At 40.7% G+C, this 22,789-nt stretch overlaps 1 protein-coding gene across 1 annotated transcript in view; it reads right to left on the minus strand.

The window, feature by feature from the left end:
* Positions 1-12,299: 12,299 nt before the first annotated feature.
* The window catches only part of ZC3H6 (zinc finger CCCH-type containing 6), a 75,059-nt gene continuing 64,569 nt past the window's right edge, over positions 12,300-22,789 (minus strand). Inside the window, 1 exon segment of the mRNA XM_030311130.1 lies at positions 12,300-20,152. Coding sequence (XP_030166990.1) covers positions 18,684-20,152 — 1,469 coding nt within the window. The 3' untranslated portion in view covers positions 12,300-18,683.

Consider the following 22,789-nt stretch of genomic DNA (forward strand, 5'->3'; position numbering starts at 1 on the left):
GTGCTGTGTGGCCGTTCTAACTCTCTTTAGTCCTCTTCCTGATTCAAACCCAGCAGCCACCACACCCAAGGCTCAGACCTTTCATTGCCCTGCCCAGTTGAAACAGTCCCTTTTTCACAGGGTCGTTACATCACAACGGGCAGTGGTTACTTCCTGCCGACTCCCATTTTCTTTCCAAACATCTCAGGTATTCTAATTTATATAGGACTTGGGTGCTGGTGGTGCTGTGTGGCTGAGGGCCCAGGAATATACTAATCCTCTACCCCATGGAGTGTTCCCTGGGGAAATGCACACATAAGGGGAAATGCCAAAAGAAATATCAAATGATAATTTTAAAATGTGTGTTTGTTTTGAGTGAGCATAAGTGGGGGAAGGGCAGAAAGAGAGGGAGAGAGAGAATCCCAAGCAGGCTCTGCACTGACAGTGACAGGGCTCATCTCACAAACCGTGAGATCATGACTTGAGCTGAAATCAAGAGTCGGCCACTTAACTGACTGAGCCACCTGGCACCTCAAATGATAATTTTTAACAGTCAGGCTAGTGCCTGGTAAGATGAAGTGCCTCTGCAGAATTCTCCCACAAACCTCCCAAATCTCAATGTTAATACCTCCCAGATTTTAACAACCAAAGTCAAACAGAGAAAAGAATTTAAAATAGCTGGTGAGGGGGAAACTGGCAGCACAGGGGTGCGGGACGTAAGTTTTCCTGAAGCAGAACGTCAGATCCCATGACATTAATCTAGAACCCACCATGCCAGCAGCTCTTCAGCTCAGAGCTGGAGGAGACGAGGAGGGAGGTGGGAAAATTGGAAGACGGTGTCCCTTGGAGAGACAGAAAAGGTAAACACTTCCTTTCGTGGTGGAGGTCTGCATACGCTTACTCTCATGTGGTTACTCGCATCTCTGAGACCTCTTCAGGGGAGCCCTTCCCCTTCCCACATGGAGGTGATCTCATGGTAGACTTGCCACAACATCATGGCATCTCACATCTTCGTTTGCTCAACAAATACTTGTGGAACATCTTCTGTGGGCCAGCAGAGAACAAAGGCATTCCTTAGTCATTGTCCAGCCTGGAGAACTGTAGCAGTACTGTTTACTGTATCAAATATCCCCAGGAAAAGGGGGGGAAAAGGTCTCTCACCTTTTCAGTGAGTCACAGAAGACCAGTGATTCTGAAATCAGGTCATCAAACCCACACTTAGCACATCAAGAGAGCGAGTGGACGCAAAGAGCTTGTCTGTGTCTGTCTTTTATCTATTTTAGTTGCCTCAACATACACCATTACGTTTAAGATTTTATTTGGATAAAAGGTGCTGTTTTCTGTCACCCATTAAGGATCATTTCCCATCTAAGAAGCTGTACGTGTAGCTGTAGTCTACACGTACCTTTGCACCTTTGTTGCAGCCAAGATCACCTTCAACCTGGATGTTCCCCATACCTGGACCTTCTTAGGGGCCTCATTTCTGCCCTGGGCCTGCTGAAAACTAACCCTGAGCCAGTGCAGGCCACAGCCCCCGTGGGAAAAGGGCTAGATCACAAACAGGAGGCTGGGCTGCTTTCCCTTCAGCAGTTCCCCCACAAAAGCAAGGGCGTGGACTTCTTCATTCTGCTGGCTTTCAGGAGAGTAAGCATCTGAGTGGCTGGTCTTGAAGTCTGTGGAGGAGGTTCGAGAGCTTATGGTTTTAGACCAAGCTAAGACACGTTCACTCTGGGGCTGAAGTACATTGTGCTAGGCAAGTTTGGGATGCTTTACGATTTGCCACTGATTTCTTCTGGAAAACCTGTGAGGGCTTTACCTACTTCTGACTTTCATCTCTTTGATATAGACCAAAGATCAGCTCATTACCTCTGCTAGGAAAATCGCGACTTCTGGACAAAAGTTCGCCAGACTTATCCGCATCATCGCCAAGAACTGCATAGATCAAAGATGTTCCCAGGAGCTTTTGTGTGTGGTAGACCAGATTCAAACAATGAGCAACCAGCTCCGCATCATCTCCAGGTAGGAAACGGTTTTGGTTGTGACTGCTGTGCTCTGCTTTCTCAAGAGCCAGAGGGAGGGCTTAGGCAGTTCTTTTTCTTTTTCTTTTTGTATACTTTTAAAAATATTTCCTTCAGGAGCCTACATTTATGTTGAGGATACTAAACAAATGTTGAAAATATAGAGAAGTATTACAGAGGACAAAAAAATACATTTTTAGCCACTGTCATTTCTCCCTTTATCTCAAAAATATTAGATCTGGTAATATACATAAGAAAGGAAAAAAAAGATTGAACATGGAAAACTAGTTCCTGAGGAGGTGTGAACATAAAGTAACCATAAGGGATGTTTAAAACCCAAATACATCAGGACTTCTGTTCCCCTTCAAGGCTCCCCTTGCTTCACAGTGCTGTGCACCTTCTCCAGCGGTCCTATGCCCTCACATCACATCAGAGTTCCATCTGCAAACGTAAATGCCTGATCTCTACTTTATAACCACAGTTAAATTTTGACCATTAGTTCTTTTATTTCTTTTTATACTAGGCATATTTAACCAAAAAATCAGTTATCTAAAAATACATTAATTACAAAGTGAAAGCGCCATGAATGTAATCGGCCTAAGAAAAACTATACCAGTACACGGCTTACATTAAGATTTATTCATTTAATGTGCTCAGACTTTGGAGTTGAGCAGTTTTTATTAATTGTCTCCTTATAACAGCTTTTGTGTTGGTAATATAGAACATCATAATGGCAGCATGGAATGGTTTCATTTCTCCCTGAGTCTCCTGATACCTGCATTGGCACATTTGTCAGTAACAAACTTGTATTCATAATATTCTTTTTTTTAATTTTTATTTTTTGACATTTATTCATTTTTGGGAGATAGTGAGAGACAGAGTGTGAGTGGGGGATGGGCAGAGAGAGAGAGAGAGAGAGAGAGAGAGAGAGAGAATCTGAAGCAGGCTCCATGCTCTGAGCTGTCAGCACAGAGCCTGATATGGGACTCAAACTCACGAGCCATGAGATCATAACCTGAGCTGAAGTCGGACACTTAACCGACTGAGCCACCCAGGTGCCCCAGTATTCTTTTTTTTAAGTTTATGTATTTATTTTGGGGGGAAGAGGGCAGAGAGAGAGAGAGGGAGGGAGGGAGAAAATCCCAAGCAGGCTCCATGCTGTCAACCCAGAGCCTGACACTGGGCCTGACACTCAAACCCACGAACCATGAGATCATGACCTGAGCCAAAACCAAGAGTCAGATGCTCAATTGACTGAGCCATCCAGGTACCTCCTGTATTTGTAATATTCTTATATTATGGGAAAGCTTGATAGCTAAAACTATTATCAGTCACTGTGAGGCATAAAAATAACATTGCTAAGACCAGGGTATATAAATTTTTTAAATAATTATATAAAAATAAAATGTGGCTACTCTTCTCTAGGAAATAATATTTCAGGTATATAATCATCTCAAGGATAGCTACTCAAACTTTACTGCTTAGGAAACAGGAACTGCAGTTAATGTTAGCATTTCAGTTATGGGTCATGTTATAAGGGTACCTGGGATTTGTTTCAATCAGGTATGGTAACACCTGCAAAGGTAGAAAGGACTTTCTTGGAGGAAGAAGATTCCTAGGAACAGGAGGCATAGCATGCCATACAGGACCATGCAGGAAAGTGCCAGAGTTGGTCAAAAAGCAGAGGGAGCAAAGGGGAAACCTGACGAGAGCCTTTACTGGAGTTTTCGTGGGAAGGAATGGGCAAGGCAGGGGAAGCAGGCAAACAGATTTCCGATAGACTGGATTGAATATTTTCAATGACCCCTGGAGTATGGAGATTATCTCTAGTTGTCTGGTACCTAGCCCTGGGGCAGGGCTATGGCCCCAAGGGTAAGAGCTCCACAAAGGAGGTATTCAAGACAGGGCTTTGCACTGGCTAGTTTGCAGGTGTAAGTGCCAGGAGTCGTTTACTGACTCTCTAAGAAGCGGCTAACGCCGCAGGGGCCGTCTTTCCAATGTCAGTAAGGTCCTAAAATGTCAATGCATCAGAAATACAGAAAATAAAAAGACATGATTAATACAGGTATATTTATCAAGCTCTCAATCCTTTAAAGGAGGTGAATTTCATAACATCTTTATTTACCTTTGTAGGAAACAACTTGTATAACTAAATCCAGTTACATTCACTATAAAACAAATATCATTGAGGTGTATAATTTAATTAGGAGGTACCGGTCTGATCTTTGAGTAGAATGTTTTTGTTTTTGTTTTTGTTTTTAATGTTTACTTATTTAGAGAGACAGAGACAGAGAGCATGAGCAGGAGAGGGGCAGAGAAAGAGGGAGACACAGAATCTGAAGGAGTCTCCAGGCTCCCAGCTGTCAGCACAAAGCCTGATGTGGGGCTCAAACTCAGGAACCATGAGACCATGACCTGAGCTGAAGTTGGACACTTAACTGACTGAGCCACCCTGGCGCCCTGAGAACTATTAAGTCCTGAGTACAATTGTATGCAAAATTTCTTGTTGCCTTCCTCATATATGGATGTTGGCATTTGTTCTGCCACGTCTCTTCAGTTATTTTCTTTAAAAACATACTTCTTGTTAATTTGTAGATACTGTCCGATTCATACTTTCTTAGTACTAAAACATAAATTTTATTTTAAAAATGTTACATTTGCCTTCGAAACATTTTTTTTCCCCCAGAGTAGTCCCTGTAAATGCATCCCAGCGTTCTGGAAGAGTCTCACATTGTAGAACCTTCCAGTATTTATTTGAGACGGCATCTCTTCCGAAAAGCCCACAGCTAACATCATCCTCAACGGGGAAAAACTGAGAGCTTTTTCCCTGAGATCAGGAACACGACAGGGATGCCCACTCTCACCGTAGTTGTTTAACATAGTGCTGGAAGTTCTAGCATCAGCAATCAGAGACGGCATCTCTTCCCTGGTGTAACATTGTCTGCTTTCTTCCTGTAAACTCTCAAGTGTAAAGGCCTCTCTGGCAAGAAGCAGGTCCTCTGAAGAGCTCCTGCTGGAAAATGCTCAACAGCTCCTCCGGGCCGTGTCCAAGACCGTGAGGACCACAGAAGCTGCAAGTCTGCGGGTAAGTGCTGACCCCATCTGAAAGTGGCCACTGGCAGAGACTACACACATATGGCACCACGGCTCTGGGCCACAGGCAGAAAGAAACATTTATGAAAATGTAAACTCTGGGGCTTCTGGGTATCTCAGTCGGTTAAGTGTCCAACTCTTGATTTCAGCTCAGATCATGATCTTACAGTTTGTGGGTTCGACAGGGAGCCTGCTTGGGATTCTCTCTCTCCCTGTCTCTCTGCCACTCTTTCTCTCTCTCTCTCAAAATAAATAAATTAATTATTTAAAAGAAATTGTAAACTCCATGTGCACTTGTGATGAGCACTGGCTGCTGCATGGAAGTGTGGAATCACTATATCGTACACCTGAAAATAATCTAACACTGTATGCTAACTATACTGGAATTCGAATTAAAAAAAAAAAAGTAAACTCCATGAAGCCACAGACCTAGCATTGTGGGCTGGTGCATGGAGGTGCTAAGTAAATAGAATGAGAATTTCCATTTCAAGTTTAAAGCAACTTTGTACTGGCTAAGCTCAAAGAGTACATTGAATAGACATGCATTTGAAAAATGGGCATAGTTTAGCTAAGGTTCCAGAGTCTCTTGAAGGCTGAGCTCTTCTGCTTAGGCCTGGCCCGGAGGGAGCCGAGTCCTTCCTTACTGGCATGGCCACAGTCCCAGCCTCCCACTCACCCTGCAGCACCACCTGAGGTGGGACAGTCACCACAGCTCAATCTCCTAGCCACTTGTGTGCAGGAGAACCTGAGGGCAGGGCTGTGTCCTTACCGTGGGCACCTGTGTCCGGGCTCTGCTTAGGCCACTGGCCAAAGACCCACGGATAGTTTGCATAAACCAAAATGAAGAAGGTGAGATCCAAAAGGAGGCAGAATTTGGGGCAGAGAGAGCATTTTTAATTGGCTGCATTCTCCGAACATTCGATTCTGACCAACATAAGATCCTTTGTTCTGTTGTGCTTCTTTCATGAGAGAGGGAATGAGTGGGCTTTAATTCAGAGGATCCCTTCAAACACAGTTCCTTAATCTCTGTTCAATTAGGGCCAGTGGTGCCTGGCCTGGCTCAGTCAGAAGAGCATGTGACTCTTTTTAAATTTAATTTAAAATCTAATCTAATCAAAAATAAAATAAAATCTAATCTCATTTTAGACAGAGCATGTGAGCAGGGGAGGGGCAGAGAGAGAGAGAGAGAGAGAGAGAGAGAGAGAGAGAGAGAGAATCCCAAGCAGGCCCCACGCTCAGCATGGAGCCCAATGCAGGGGTCAATCCCATGACCCTAGAATCGTGACCTGAGCTGAAATCCAGAGTTGGATGCTCAACTGACTGAGCCACCCAGGCGCCTCAAGAGCATGTGACTCTTGATCTCAGGGTCATGAGTTTGAGCCCCATGTTGGGTGTAGTGATTACATACATACATACATACAAGGAAAAAAATTAGGGCCAAAATGTCAGAAAATGAGCTCCACCGTCAGTCAGTGGAGTCTGCTAACTAAGCAAGAGCTCATGTCAGCTGACCTTGGGAAGGTGTGCACAGTGTCCCCCAGGACATGTAATTACCTCTCTCTCCTCCAGGGCTTGAGACAGCCTTCCTCAGATCCAGAAGAACTGGAAGTTGCTGCCTTCTGTGTGCAGTGGAGAAGAAAACTGCTAAGGCACAGACTTCGAGAAACTTCAAACCTGGACTATGATGAGCTGGGCCTGCGAAAAACAAGCACAGAAGGGCCCCCAACATTAGCAGCCCTGTTTCTAGAAGCATTCTAAAGACTGAGAAATACTCTCTGAGTCAGACTGTCTGTTGATGTGTGCCTTGGCCCTGAGATGGGCAGCCCAGAGTGGGGAGTGACTCTTAGGCTGAAATAGGCTCACATTGTAGAACCTTCTACATGGGGGTTGGGCAGGTGTGGGGGGGGCAGGGCCTAGGCCTTGCACAGAGCTGCCTTGGCAGTTCTCCCAGTGAGGAGGAATGTCCCTGGGCCCCTGGTGAGGCTGATCCCCTGGGAATGATACTTAAGTTTCTGGGCTTAGAAGGAACATCACATATAGACTGTGGGAGGAGGGGGGAAAACATCGACGCCCTGTTAGCTTAAGCCTTTATTAAGGTGTTGCAAAGTGAGAACAGTATCAGTTGTGCAGGAAGCCAGGTACTGAAAGATGTGTAAGTTTCACTGGGGAGGTCAGTCAAGTTCAAGGTGTGGGGAAACTGAAGTTTGTGTTAGCCTGGGATGAGCTCCCTATAAGGACTGGTTTGCATGGCTGCTTGAAGATTGGTTTGCACTTTCTAGGATTTTTATTAAACTGGAATCATGTAATAGTGTTCTTTCCTACCCCCCCCCCCCCCCCCCGCTTCTTTCCTTCAGCATGATCACTGCAAGATGATCCTTTTCAGATGCTCAGGACTCTTGGCCATACTTAGGTCCAAAGATTTCCTCCTACGTTTTCTTCTGAAAGTTGGATGTAGAGATTTATCCATTTTATTTATCTTTTTAAATAACCAACTTTTGGTTTTATTGACTTTCTTTCCTAGATTTCTGTTTTCTACTTCATGGATTCCTTCTCTTTAATATATATTTTTTTAATGTTTTACTTATTTTTGAGAGAGAGAGAGAGAGAGAGCACATGTGAGTGGGGGAAGGGCAGGGAGAGAAGGGGACAGAGGATCTGAAGTGGGCTCTGTGCTGACAGCAAGTGAGCCCAATGTGGGGCTGGAGCCCATGAACCAGGAAATCATAACCTGAGCCAAAACCAAGAGACACTGAATTAACTGAGCCACCCAGGTGCCCCTCTTTGATATTTGTTATCATGCCTTTGCGCTTAACTTGTTCTCCTTTTCAAGTTTCTGCATGTGCAACCAGAGATCATTATTCTGTAGCATTCTTTTCTATTACAGGCTCTTACTGCTGTGATTTCTAAGCACTACTTCAGCATTAGCCTCCAATTTTTATGGTTTTCTTTCTCATACATTCTAATTTCCTTTTTGAATTCTTTGTTGACCATGGATTATTTGCAACTGTGTTATTTAGTTTCAAAGTATTTGGGGGGAATTTCCAGGTATTTTTTTCTGTTTTGATTTCGGATTTAATTCCTTTGTGGTCAAAAGACATTCTTTGTATTATTTGAATCCTTTTAAGTTTACCGAGCTTTGTTTTGGGGCCTAGGGTATAGTTTATCTGGATAAATGTTCCACGTGCAGTAGGGAAGAATGTACATTCTGCTGTTGGTAGGTGGAGTCTTCTATGAACACCAGCTGGGGCAAGTTGATCGACTCTTTTGTTCAAGTTTTCCATGATGTTCCCTGATGTTCATTCTACTTTTTCCAACCATTTTGAGCGAAGGGTATTGAAATCTGCAACTAGAAGTGTGAATTTGCCTGTTGGGTTTAATCTCTCTTAAGAGTGACTGTCCTATGCTGCCTGGGGTCCAACTCTGAACTCTATTGTTTTGTATGTTTCATCTGGCTGTTCTGGGGATGAAGGGTGTGTGTGTGTGTGTGTGTGTGTGTGTGTGTGTAACCTAGCCTCTGTTACTCCCTCTTGGCCAGCAGGGGAAGTACTTGTTTCTCTTTTCAAACTACCTTTTCTCTGGCTCATGTTTGAGTCTCCTCTTTCAGAAACATTCCCTGGGTCTTCTCCTGCTATTCAGAACCAAGGTCCAAGAAATATTAGTCTATCACTGCTGTTTTGTTTCCTTACCATCCACCAATCCTTCAAAACTCTGGCTTCATTTTTCATTTTTTTCCCAATTTGTCAGATGCAATGGGCTCTTCTCCAAATTTGGTCTCCCTGAGTTCTTGACTGGTCCAACTCCAGGGACCTCTTCCTTCTTGACACTCTCTCCTCCGTGGGCCTCCTCTCTGCAGTTTTCCCCTTTGCTGACTGCAGCTTTTTATTCCCTTTGCTCCCTTCCCCCACCTCCACCTGTTCTCTCCTCCACATTGTCACCCTTTATCCTCTCTAATTGCAATTTTGTTTAGGTCTCTTTGTGGCTTCAAATCCTTTGCCCCAAGCACAGGGGAACCAGGAGCCAGACTGCTGCCGGCTCTTTGGCCATTGCTGAAGAACTACTGCACCGTCAGAGCAAAGCGTTTTAAGGATAGGCTTGTCGCTTCAGGCATCCGGTCTCTACCCCAGTGCCATGGTGGGGAGGGAGAGCCCTTCCCAGTTGCTCCAGACAGTTGGGAGGGGAGGCTTTTGGAAAGGCCTGTGAGGGAGACAGGTACCAGTTTGGGGGTGGGGTGAAGCTGGGTTGAATCTTGCCACAAGGATGGGATCTGTATCGTGTGTGTCTCATCCGTTCACCCCTGACACCTAGCACGGAGCCCAAAGCGTTCAGTGTTAGAGGTGTGCGAGGGATGGGTTTGCTACTCCATCTGTGAGCGGTTATCCAACATGGCCTCCAGATGGCGATCAGACTCAGCTGTCCTGCCTGTAAGGGGCTGAAACACGTACAGGACCAGTTCCTCCCTGGAAGAGAGGGAGCATTGCAGCATTGGGTCCTTCTCCAAGCACCCTGTGGCTCAGCGGCCACGAGAAGTGGCACCCGGCCACTGTAGTTACATGCTTCCTGCATCTCAGTCTCCTCCATTCAACTGTAAACTCCAAGCCCATCTGCCCCATTTGCATCTGAATCCCCAGAGCCTATTGTGGAGCCTGACAAAGGATAGGGGCTTAGTATTTGCTGAATGAATACATAAAGCATAGGTGGTTATTCACAACTAGCTAAAATATCTTCCTGGTAAAAATATTGCACAAAGTACAGAAAACTAGGCAATCTCCCCATTTTTCTTGTATGTGTGTATATATATGTATACACACACACACACACAGAAATATAATTCACAGCAGTGAAGCTCCAGGTTTATAGAATAAGCCCCACTTCCTGTCTTCCAGGATATTTCTTGGTTTTAAATTCTGGATTGGAAGCAGGGCTATGTGTTGACCTCCTGATAATTTCTAAAGATCTCACTCCACGGGGCACCTGAGTGGCTCAGTCAGTTAAGCAAGCATCTGACTTTGCTCAGGTCATAATCTCATGGTCCGTGGGTTCAATCCCCATGTCCGGCTGTGCTGACAGCTCAGTCTGGAGCCAGCTTCGGATTCTGTGACTCCCTCTCTCTCTGCCCCTCCCCTGCTCACACTGTGTCTCTCTCTCTCAAAAATAAACATTAAAAAAAAATTAAAGATCTCACTCTAGTGTAGTAAAGGCACCCAATCTTCCACACTGTGTATGTACACATATATTTATGCATGTGTTTCTATGCATGTGTAAAATATAAAGTTATGTAATTATTCATTATACACACTATGACAGTATTCAATAATGTTGCTTTCAAAATAAACATTTCACCTTTACAATCTCTTGTAATATTTTGAAACCAAAATTCAAGTCTCGAACTTTTTGTAGACTTTTGACAAGGCTGTGGGAGCTGGAAGCGTGCCACCCATGTGGATAAAGGCCTCTGATCTGCAATTCCAGTCTGTCACGTCCTAGCGATTATTGAGGGAGCTCCTGCTGAGGAACAGAAACCCAGAAACCACGCGAGGTCCTGGGGAAATAGAGGCAAATAGAATAAGAGCTCACAGTGCAACAGAGGACAAATTCTCAGCTCATTCGCACACAGCACAATTAGTTCTCTGCTGATCCAGGGGTGTGACAACCAGAGTGGGGAAGGCACTGGAAAAGAATCCTGGAATGCAAAGCCACAGAGTTTGGACTTTTTGTGCAGATAAGGGAAACCCTGGAGGGCTTTTAAGGCAATGAGTGAAAGGATGATAGCTGCATTGTACGATGAACTAACTGGTTGCTTGCAGCGTGGAGGATTCAGATGTGGGCTCTCGCACTCCATTCGCGTTCCTTTGAGGTGATTCAGCTGTGGGATCTGGCACCCTACCCCAACGTCAGCCAGAGTGTCTCCACTTTCATCCAGTTTGCACACTGGGGTTTCGCATACATTTTTTTTTTTTTTAATTTTTTTTTCAACGTTTTTTTATTTATTTTTGGGACAGAGAGAGACAGAGCATGAATGGGGGAGGGGCAGAGAGAGAGGGAGACACAGAATGGGAAACAGGCTCCAGGCTCTGAGCCATCAGCCCAGAGCCTGACACGGGGCTCGAACTCACGGACCGCGAGATCGTGACCTGGCTGAAGTCGGACGCCTAACCGACTGCGCCACCCAGGCGCCCCTCGCATACATTTTTCATTCGGGAAATGTAGGATATGAAAGCAGTCTATCCTATCCATCTCTGTAACCCAACACCTACTAGCATATGCTGACTGTTCAAACAATCTTTCTCAAATGAGTGATGGATCCCAATTTTGTCTATGAGGAAGGTGATGCTCTGGGAAGTCCCGACTCGCCCAGTATTGCACTGCTCAGGAGAGTATGCTCCAGGACGAGATTGCTAGCTCTCAAAGAAGACTTTTCCACAGAGTTGCTCAATAAGTAAGTCCAGGAATCTACAAGTTCCCCTTATTCAAGACGGTGTGTCCTTGGCCACTGAACATATTAGAACAGAAACCAGAAAACATCTTTTAATGAAGCTTCCAGGCCTTTGAGGGAGTCATGATCAGTCACTTCTTTGTTGCTCCTGTCTCAAAGGGAAGTGCATACCCCATTGTTCTGAGCCCTCCCTCTGTGATGAGGTCCCACTCTGGTCCTGAGGGGTCCTGTTCTGCTCTAAGCAGTCCATTTGCTAGCAACCTCTTGGATTCGATCCTTTAATAGAAAATTGTGAGCTAGGGGCACCTGGGTGGCTCAGTCGATTAAGCGTCTGACTTCGGCTCAGGTCGTGATCTCACAGTCCATGAGTTCGAGCCCCGCGTCGGGCTCTGTGCTGACAGCTCAGAGCCTGGAAACTGTTTCAGATTCTGTGTCTCCCTCTCTCTCTGACCCTCCGCCATTCATGCTCTGTCTCTCTCTGTCTCAGAAATAAATAAATATTAGAAAATTAATGTGAGCTCATCTAAGAGATACTTACATGTCCAGAATGCCGGCAGTCTCAGGAAATAGAGGACTTCAGATGCTACTAACCTGTGTGGCTAAGTGAAGCACAATCTCTGTGCCTCCGATACACTGAAGGACTACCATCTCTTTCTTTCAGGAAGGCCTGGGATGGGGTCCATTTCTAAGTTCTCATACGAGTACATGCTCCCCTGTATTCTGTCTTTAAAGGAAGAAGATGTATTAAAGAAAAGCAACACAGTGCTAGACAGATATTATTAGAAACATTTTTATTTAAAGTCAGACAATAGAAAGGTATGACAGGAAAAAATTACAGAAACTTGCAACAACAGAAGGTAACTTGGAAAGTTATTAGTAAATGAAAAGAAATAATATTCCTGATTTTACCAAATGATTTGTTAGTCTTTAAGTAGAATAATTTATCAGTTTAGCAAAATACACCCTGCTGGTATCTTTTGAACAGACAGTATAGTTAATTTACTAAATTGGTATCTACTAAAACCTTGCAAAGTAAAACAGTCAAGGCAGCATTTCCCCAACATTTGAGATACAACTGGGGGAAATTAAATAATAACATTAGAAATTTTTGTTTTGTTTTAAAATCCCACCTCATTCTGAATAGGTTGAACCTGCGTTTTGGCCCACAGATGGTACTTGGATACCTGATAAAAAAAATGGATGATCATAAGTCTGAACACAGACCGCTCCTCCCCCACCCCAATCCCAAACCCCGCCTCCAAACACAGACACACACTGAATCCTAGGACACAAGTGCCATCAATGCCTTAGTCATGTGCAAGCATAGAAGCCCTGGACTAAAAACAAAAGGACCTGGGCCGCGGAAACCTGGATCTACACTGAGCCCTTTCTGAATCCTGGGTGGGGGAGCCGTGGATTTAGGGTCAGGAATATAAAATTCTTTTTAAAACTTTGGCAAGTATACAAATGACTATTTCTTGATTGTCACTTTTATAAGGAAATATCATTCTACCTTCTGAAAAGATATTCTCCTATCTTATTTGACTTCCCTCTCAAACAAATGGAAGGCAAACTTCTGTAAAACAGAGGTGGACGAAAACCTCTAGTAACAATGATTAGTTCATTATTTTTCACTTTCTCTATTTAACAAGCATATAAAACATATAGTCTATCGCTGACAACTAATATGAAAATATTGCTCATAATGGAGGTCTGGGAATAACATGGCTAGTTGTTTTTGGGGGGAGGCTCTATATATTTAATTGTTTTACAATAAACTATGTATCAGACCTCTGACAAAATAGTATTAGCTAATGCAAGTTTTACTGCTCCTCTTAACCTTAATACCCTCACAGAGGTATTAAAATCAGTAATGAGCAAGGAAGTGTGGGGTCTGATAATTCGGAGCTAATATTTTTCTAAAATGCTATATTAGCTATATATTAACTTCTTCTGACAAATTTAAAGTTTTAAAGACAAGAGATTCAAGGAAAAACAAGGCTATAAAATACATAGAGAAATAGATTTTCTCTATGCCCACAATGATTTTGCCCACTGCAACACATGATTGTTCTATTCCAAAGGGTAATGAAGGGTATTAAGCAACATGCAGGACCCAATATAGAGTCCAATTCATGACATTAAAGGATAAATTACCTTTCAAGGTGTTGGGATAAAGAAAAATTTTAATGTTATTGGAATTTCACCAGGTGGGGTATAACTTCATAATTGTGGTTGATATTTTAAGAACAGGAAGAGAGAAATTAGACAAATATATTGTAAAATAAAAAGAGGTCTCTGATTCTGCAGTTCTTTCTGGTTACAGAAAGAATCCTTCATAGATCTACAGGAATAAATTATTGGCCAATTCAAATTTCTACCATGAAGTAGTAAAGTTAACTTATAAAACTGGAGGGCTCTTGGAGTTATGAATTATTGTAGAAACGTTAAGCTGCCATAACCCTACCTTTACATTGTTTGGTTGGGAGATGGGGAGGGGAAACAAAAAAGAGAAGGTAGGTACCTTGTGTCCACTGAAGGAGGTATACTTTATGAATTGTACTCTTGGACACAATCATGGAGAGGCTCTGCCACATGAAAATCTAAACTTGGATGGATATTGGGAAGCAATTAACAAAGCACCCACCTGTGTGCCTAGAACTAGGCTTGTTGCTGTGGGGAAACAGCAAAGTAGGGAGGCACATACCGGTCTTGCCTCCAAAAGCATAAAATACAATTTAAAATGTGCTTTTTATTTCTTATTTAAAAATTAGAAATTCTAAATATTATGTTGATGTTAACCTAAAGTCCTTTCTTAGGTCTGTATCCTTTCCAAGAAAAGAAGGTTAATACAGGCTTTGTTACAACTGGCAGATACTGCTGATAAATAGCATACTCAAAACAAAACCCCAGCAAAAACAAACAAAACAAAACAAAAGCCCAGCAATTTGGTGATTGGTAGCTACTGAAACTGGTTCTGTAAATCACATTAAACACTTTGGGTAAAGACATTCCATAAATACTAAACAATAAACACACGTGAGGAAAACAGCTCTAGACACTCAAGCCCTGTTTGGTTACATTTTGTTAAAGCTTACATTTCCTAAACTAAGCCTTATTTAAACTAAGTTTACTAACGACTTACATACCCTACTAGACTTAATTTTGACCATTATGTGATCAAACACTGCCAACCCATTTCTGAAAAGATAATTACAGCTCTTCATTTTGGATATTCACAAAAAGCCCAATTACTGAAATGTGCAGGGGCCCTATCAGCCGACCCCGTGACTGCACACAACCCCTCCAAGTTACAGCCTTGAGCGCAGACCACCCCTCTGAGACACAGCCCTTACGCCCAGAAGGGTGAACTCAGGGAGAACATCTCCACCTTAAGACTCTGTGTTGTGCAACTGGAAGGATTTTGACAAGACCTCACATTTAGGTCCCTAGGAAGTGTCAAACTTTAAATTGCCGTGAACAAAGGAAAATGACACCTTTATCAAGCAAGTGGGCACTCAGAAATACCTCTGTGTCATGTGCTTGCAGAAATACATACTAAGAAATGGGAGTAAACATCTCTGTTGTTTCTAAGGCCAATGGCTTTTATAATGAATAAATGGGCCACTTTGCCCACAGTACACATGCTATAATTGAAGCAAATACACCATGCAATATGGACTGTCAGCATTTTTAACCCTCGATCAATATCCAACTTGTACAAAATGGGCAGAGTGGTCAGATCTTGAATAGACACTACAAGTCCATAAAGCTCTAAAATACGAAAGTCCTATGTCTTACTAACACACAAAATGTTAAGGGGGAATTGCTAACTTCATGGGTTAATATTCTGCAAAATAACTTCTTACACAATTCTATTGTGTCTTTAATGTATATCATCTGAGATTTCATAAAACTGGTAAACCACACAAACCGTGTTACTTTAGAATTTGTACAGCTAAATGCACCCTAGTGGAAGTATAATGATGTTTGCAAAAGTTATAAACCAATTTTACATTTTAAAATGCTTTAAAATAATAATTCATTCACTATATCAAATCTATGAGCAGTCAAAATTATACCCATTTCACAGATAAGGAACTGGACATTGGGAAAAAAAGTCCATATATCAATTTAGAACAATATGAATTCATGGTCCTTAAACCCCCTAGCCCTCTTAAGTTCTCCTTTCCTTCTCTCTCTTCTAATTAATTCAGCAAAGCGGCTTATATGTAAGCTTATGCAGGATTTCTTTACTAATCAACTATTCTTCCACTCTTAAAATAAGTAGGACTAGCAAGGAAAACTACTATTTAAAATCCTTATGGCAAGTTAAAAAGACAAATAGAAACCTAAGCAAATCTAATCTACTTAGGCTGTTTTGCTCGCACCCTAATTCTGGGGTTTGGTACATAGAGCTGGGTAACAGAGGGTCCCTACAGAAGCAGACCTAACTGATGAAGCAGAATTTGAAATCACTCCAATATTCGGTTTTCTTTCAGGGTTCAGAATGAGGTCCTAACTGGGAAAGCTCCAGAGACAGGAGTTTTGGGCAAAGACTAAACAAGATATGGGAAAGTAGTTGCCCAATCTAAATTATGATCACCTGGGTATTCCAATGTAACACCCTGATATATCCCATTCCACTCAACATCACAGTAAATAGGGATAAACCTTCTGCCACAAACCAGTATGAATAGTTAAGTTACATCTCAGTCAGTGAGTCTCATCCAGACTCTTTTAGGACACAAGTTACCTCTGTTATCTGTAAATGTTTGGCTTATAAGAATAGGGACATAAAGTACTTTCCAGTGTGCTGGTGTAAATCAACTTACATGGATTCTAACAAACACCGATTCATCTTAAAGGAGGTTATTCATCAGCGGAAATGGGTTATTAGATTTTGGTGAGAAAAAGGAAAAAATAAGATTAAGATAATCTAAGTTGACAGGATACGATAGGATATCCCTTAAGCTAAAGTTATCTCAATTAAAAAAGACCACAAATTAAAATCATTATTTTAAACATAAATATAAAATTTTCATATAAAATATATTGTTAAATTTTAAACTAAGTCCACACTTTCTTATAAAATAGCCTCTAGGACACTAGCTGAGATAATAGGGGCTCAAAAATACTGAGCAAGTGAACATTATAACTTGCATTAATGATACTTAAACCTTACTTTTTAATTAATAGTTCAACATCTCTTGGTAAAAAGGATCTTCTGTTAAGAATTTGGATTCTATTTTGATCTTTAACAAGCCAAATTATCTTTTTTGTATGATATTTAAAATATAAATAGCATTACTTAATATAATTATAAAATACACAAGGGAATTAGAGATTTGCTAAAATTATCCATTTAATTACTAAAATTCAGCAATTTTACTGATTTTTTCCCTGAAAAAGGAGTATTACATATATGTATGTGTGTATAATAAAGTTCATGTGGATAGGAAACCAGAAAATACTTTCTATGGTGGCTTTAAAGTACATTTTTAAACAAAAATGTTATCCAGAGCCATGTTAGGCAACAATGTAACCAAAGTATAAATAGTAGAAATTCACATCCCCTCAAACAACTGTCCTTCCACTTAGAACACAATGAACTTCTTCAGTAAGCAGAGTTGTTGTTCACTTAGCTGCAACTCCATTTAAGCATGGAATCAAAGCAAAACAAAACAAAAACAAAAAAGTGAAGAAGTGAATAGAAAAAATATGCATTAATAGTTAACATATGCTATCTAAGTGTTAGGTTCCTACAGAAATATTTTGCTATGTTTTTAAAATCACTTTTCAAGGGTAGCTGTTTTCATCCAAGGATCGATTTCCCCCTCTTTCACTATCTTTTATAATGAAATGCTCTGTTTTCAAGTTACTTATTGGAGTTGTTACCAACAAACACTGTCACACACATCCAGTTCAAGATATGAATATTAGTGTAATACTTAGTTTCTGTTATAAATAATATATGTATAAAACAAATAGGGCTGCCATTACTTATATACTGCAATAAATACACAAGAATGAATACAAATTAGTTTTCATAAAAATACAATTTCTAGCCAACTTAGGAGATTTCCAATCTATGAGGACATTAAATACTGTAAATACCAGGCAGTCTCCTCTGTTACAGAATGCCAGTCAGGAGAGATCTGAAAGAGATTCTTTATTGGTAGCCATATACAGTTGATTATACCATCTCTGTGTTTTCTTGCTATTTAAGAAAAAATATAGAACCTGGACATTTAAAACATTATCAATGCAATAATCACTACAGACTGTCACTGGATCTATTAAAATTGTGTTAAAAATTACCAAAGTCATGATGGATACAATTATTGCAGCTACATCATTTGAAAAAGTAATATAAATTATGCTGCTAAAGACAAAAAACATTGAAACACATAAACATCACAATGTAACACAGCAATAACTCATAACTATTTAATATGAAAAACTAAATTTAAAAAGTTATGTTAGAGAACTTGGGAATTTTCCACTTTAGCAAAAACTATGTATCTCCAACTTCTATGATACAGTATACAATAAAATACTTTTAAAAGATAGGACATTCAAATGCTTCATTTACACAAATAATATTGCCAATACTAATAAAAGTGATGCCCTTAAACACGAACTGCTCTGCTAATTGTGATTTTAAAAATGTTTTCTTTACTTAATTTTACATTTTAGTTAGCAGTTAGCATTACATATTAATCAGTTCTGGGTTGACAAATAGAGAAGATCCTAGTCAAAATACTGTTGCTCAAAAGTAATGTACATCATATTGCTTGAAACTAACAACCATATAAAAGTGGTAATCGTTTATCTAAACATTGATTATGAAAGACAACTGGCATATATTTGGGCAGAGTGTTGAGTTCATGATGGTTTATTTACGAGAAAAGTACTTCTACCGAAGCTAACATGATAGATAAGTTTCTATGTCAATTACTACAGTCTCTTAAAGTTATAAAAATATTATATAAAATACCACAGGCTTTAGAGGATATAACTTCATGTGGTTCTGATACTAGCAGCTGAAAAGTATTTATAATTTAAAAATAAATAAACTATAGAGGTAAACCAGTTACAAAACAGCAGAGGACTGCAATAGTCACAAGAGTGAAAAGAACTGCTTAATTACACAATAGCTAACAAAATGGTGAAGCAGTTGGATCAAAAGTTTTAAAAACCTCTTTCAGAGATTTGTCATCTGGTTCTTTACCGGGATCATTTTCTGGGGTGGGACTCATCTGTCCTGGCTGTCTTGACTGCCTTGGATCGCTGTACTGGGGTCTAATTAAGCCTGTTAATGCCTGAATAGGAAGACTGTGCACTGCTGGGACCTGAACCACACCAGAACTCCTGAGATTATCTGCCTGTGGGTCAACTGGCCCATCAACAGTGACTTCCACGTTCGGACTGGTTTTCTGTGGCGGGATTGCCTCTCCGGGAGAAGGTTCATTTTTGTCACTACTTTTTAAACTACCACTTTTTTTCTGGTTCTCTGCATTTTCTGTTGCTAGCTCTGATGTAGATGATGAACCATGCTCCCTAGGGTCATACAAACTAATGCCACTAAGAACTGAACTTGGAGTTCCCAGTGGAAGGCCAGCTGAAGAGGAGAGTTTAGGGGCATATGGAGGCAAGGCCCCGGGACTAGAATTGCTAGTTATTGCCCCTGAGGGCTGTGATGAACCAGGGTTTGATCTGGTTAAGTGAGGGGCACTCTTTAATGTATGTGAATCCTTTGTAACTGCCTGATGAGACTCTGTACCATGCTGTCTATGAAGTCTAGGATCAAAATTTTTTTGTAGCCTAGGATCTCCTAACTTACTTCCTGAACTATGTAAGTCCCCAAATTGTTCTAGGTAGCCTTCTCTGTTTGTTGTGTTAATTTTGGCTTTGGCTGCTAATTTTGAATCAACGGGCACGGTGTTTTGATGAAGATCGCTTTTTGTATTCCATAACCTATTGAGCCTCTGGTCAGCTATAAGAGGGGGTAGAGGTAAATTGATTGAAGATACTGGGTCAGGTTTAGGTAAGGGGACTGGAAGTAAGTCTTCTGGAGCCCACACGATGTGTTTTGCAAAGTTGGGTTTGGTTAGGATAATATCCATTTTAATGTGACTGAACTGTCTCAGTTGTGACCTTGGATCCTGGAGCATTATACCAGGGGAAGAATCCAAAGGTATTAAGAAAGCTTTTTCTCTCAATTCTCTTTCTGTATCTTCATCATCATCATCTCCTCTTTTGTGTTTGACAGAGCCAGCATTTGCATGGTGTGAATCAAACTTTGTTCCACCAACGGAAGATCCTGTGTGACTACTTCCATTCCCTCTTAATTTTCTGGGATCCCATGCAAGTCTAAGATCCAGCGGGGCAGACTCAGAAGCTTTTCTCATGTCTTGCCTTGGGATAGTACGAAGTCTAGGGTCAACAACTTGGTTTCCTTTACTTTTCTCTTTAGCAAGTCTTGGATCAGTAGGAGTGCTGAGCTCTGTGGAAGGTTGTTGCTGATTCCTTAAAGTTTCTGTTTGTTTCTGTAATGTTTTCAGTATTGACTTGACACTGCTTCCTTCTTCCTCTTCACTACTGGAATACCAGTTAACAGTATCATCTAAATGTAGACAAAAACTTATTGTAAAGAATGAAACATTCATATTTGGCCTTAATTGAGATAATTTAAAAAACACATGCTATTTCTGAAATAAGTGTAGTCTAACTTCAAGAAAATGCATCATAGAAATGCCAGAGTTTCAACACTGGAACAAAATTAGATGTGGGATGACAATGATCAATTTAGTCGTTATACTCCATAAAGAAAGAAGTGTGATACTAGAATATGTGTAATGTCCTTCCAGCCAGGAGAAAGTCAGAACCTTTCATTCCGACTGGCCAAAGTGTGTGTGGTATGACAGAGTTGGGTAAGAAGAGAAATACTCTTGGAAAAGAACACCAAATGTTTTGGATCTCTTTAATTCAAGTAATACTCAGGTTTCATAGCTCTGGATTTATCAAGATAACAAGGGAGAAATACTTTTTAAAAATCTGGAAAGAAAACAAAAACACTAATAGTACTGGTTAAGGAAGCAATGGGAACTGACCAAATGAGGGATGACGTAGAGATTTTTCATTTATAGCTTATTATATTTTTAGATGCTTGACATATGTGAATATATTAGCTATTTAAACATTTAAAATTAAAAGTAACAAAACTAACATCCTGAAATCTATACACTTTATGGGAACACTTCAGACCTTACTCCTAGTCTATTTAACCTTAGTGTGTTAGATACACTGTTAAGAAGCTTAACTATCAGAGGTATTCTCTCTAGTAGTACAGAAGGGATTATAAACTGATGCTGCAGAAGGGGAGTCTCCTTCCTTTCCATTAAAACAACATACATTAACTCTGAATTGGTTACACACATACACACACACACACACACACTCATACATACATATACATACTAGAATATCTTGGATGAATAGAATATTGTAAATATTCTCATTTTACCTCATTTCATTTCATTAATGTGTTTCTATTACATGGAACTTCAGTGTTACACATTTAGTTTGAACAGAGCTTGCAAAACAAGTACTGAAATTTAGGCTGAAAAGTGTGGTTTAAAATTGTACAGACTGGGGCATGCGGGTGGCTCAGTCGGTTGAGTGACCAACTCTTGATTTCGGCTCAGGACATGATCTCACAGTTGGTGAACTCGAGCCCCGCTCAGGCTCTGCACTGACAGCACAGAACCTGCTTGGAATTCTCTCTCTCTCTTCTTCCTCTCTCTCTCTACCCCTCCCCTGCTCTCTCTCTTTCCCTTTCAAAATAAATAAACATAAGAAAAGTCTTAAAGTAAATTTCAAAAATTGTATAGATTATATCACAATGGAAAAAAGTTTTTTTTTTTAAAGATTTTATTTTTAAGTAATCCCCCTGCCCAATGTGGGGCTCAAACTTAACAACCCCAAGATCAAGAGTCGCATGCTCCACCGACTCAGCCAGCCAGGTGTCCCAACACAACTGAAAAAAGTTTTACTCATATCTCAGTGTCTGAAGAAAACTTTTAGGGGCGTCTGGGTGGCTGAGTCAGTTAAGCTTCCTGCTCTGGATTTTGGCTCAGGTCATGATCTCATGGTCATGAGATTGAGCCCCATGTTGGGCCCTGAACTGATGGTGGAGCCTGCTTAAGATTCTCTCCCTCCCTCTCCCTTGGGCCCTCCCCTGCTTGCGCTCTCTTCTCAATAGAAAAAAAAAGTGAGCTAGCTTTCAAAACAACAACAACAACAACAACAACAACAACAACAGGCTACTTCTACACACTAGATCTCTTTTCTTCTTCTCAGTGACCTCAGGAAGCCTAAAGCTTTTACCTATTGCCCTTATTTTAAATACTTCTGTATAGGAATTTCACTCCTCACAGAATTTGTTACTTGATCCAAATAGGTAAGATGATCCAAATCTGATCCATATAAGGAAAATGCTATTTTATTTTGACTTTCATATCTATAAGCAATCTTAAATCCTTTTTGGAATGAGAATGAGTATATGACAGAAGGAAAGCAAACCAGTAGGGATAGCCCAATGGAAAGGAGATATTAGATAGGAAATGACAGTTATCAGCTTTTTATCAAAGGACAGATAAACTTATAAGGGCATTAAAATTTATAAAAATGAACACAAACACAAAAAACCTAGCTGTTCAAGATTTTTTCTGGACACAGAGAAAAAACTCTCATAAAACATCACCAATTATATAATATTATAGTACAAAATTTTATATCTAGAAAATTTGTAATTTTCTTATTTATGAAAATACAAATCTTTGTAAGACTTTATAGAAAATAATGAAAATTGTTTTTTCTTAAAATTAAGTTTTAGCACTTAAAGGAGCAAACATAAATTGTACAGGAAATTAACTTATTAGGAATCCCTCGTTTCCCCATGATGTTAAATAAATGAAAAGTTAATGCTACCTTCTTTGAAAAGGCAACAAACAATGTTTATATAATAGCTTGTAGCTACCTAATGTTATCTAGTTCTACACAGTTATTTATAAATTTTACGTTTAAGAGTGGGCAAATGGGCACCAGGCTGGCTCAGTTGGCGGAGAGTGTGACTCTTGGTCTGAGTCGTGTGTTTGAGCCCCACAGTGGGTGTGCAGTTAAGAAAAAGGAAATACACACACACACACACACACACACACACACACACAAATAGAGTGGGCAAACACATCAATTTTGTAAT

The sequence above is a fragment of the Lynx canadensis genome, chromosome A3 (genome assembly GCF_007474595.2).
Source record: "Lynx canadensis isolate LIC74 chromosome A3, mLynCan4.pri.v2, whole genome shotgun sequence".
In the NCBI taxonomy this organism is placed as follows: domain Eukaryota; kingdom Metazoa; phylum Chordata; class Mammalia; order Carnivora; family Felidae; genus Lynx; species Lynx canadensis.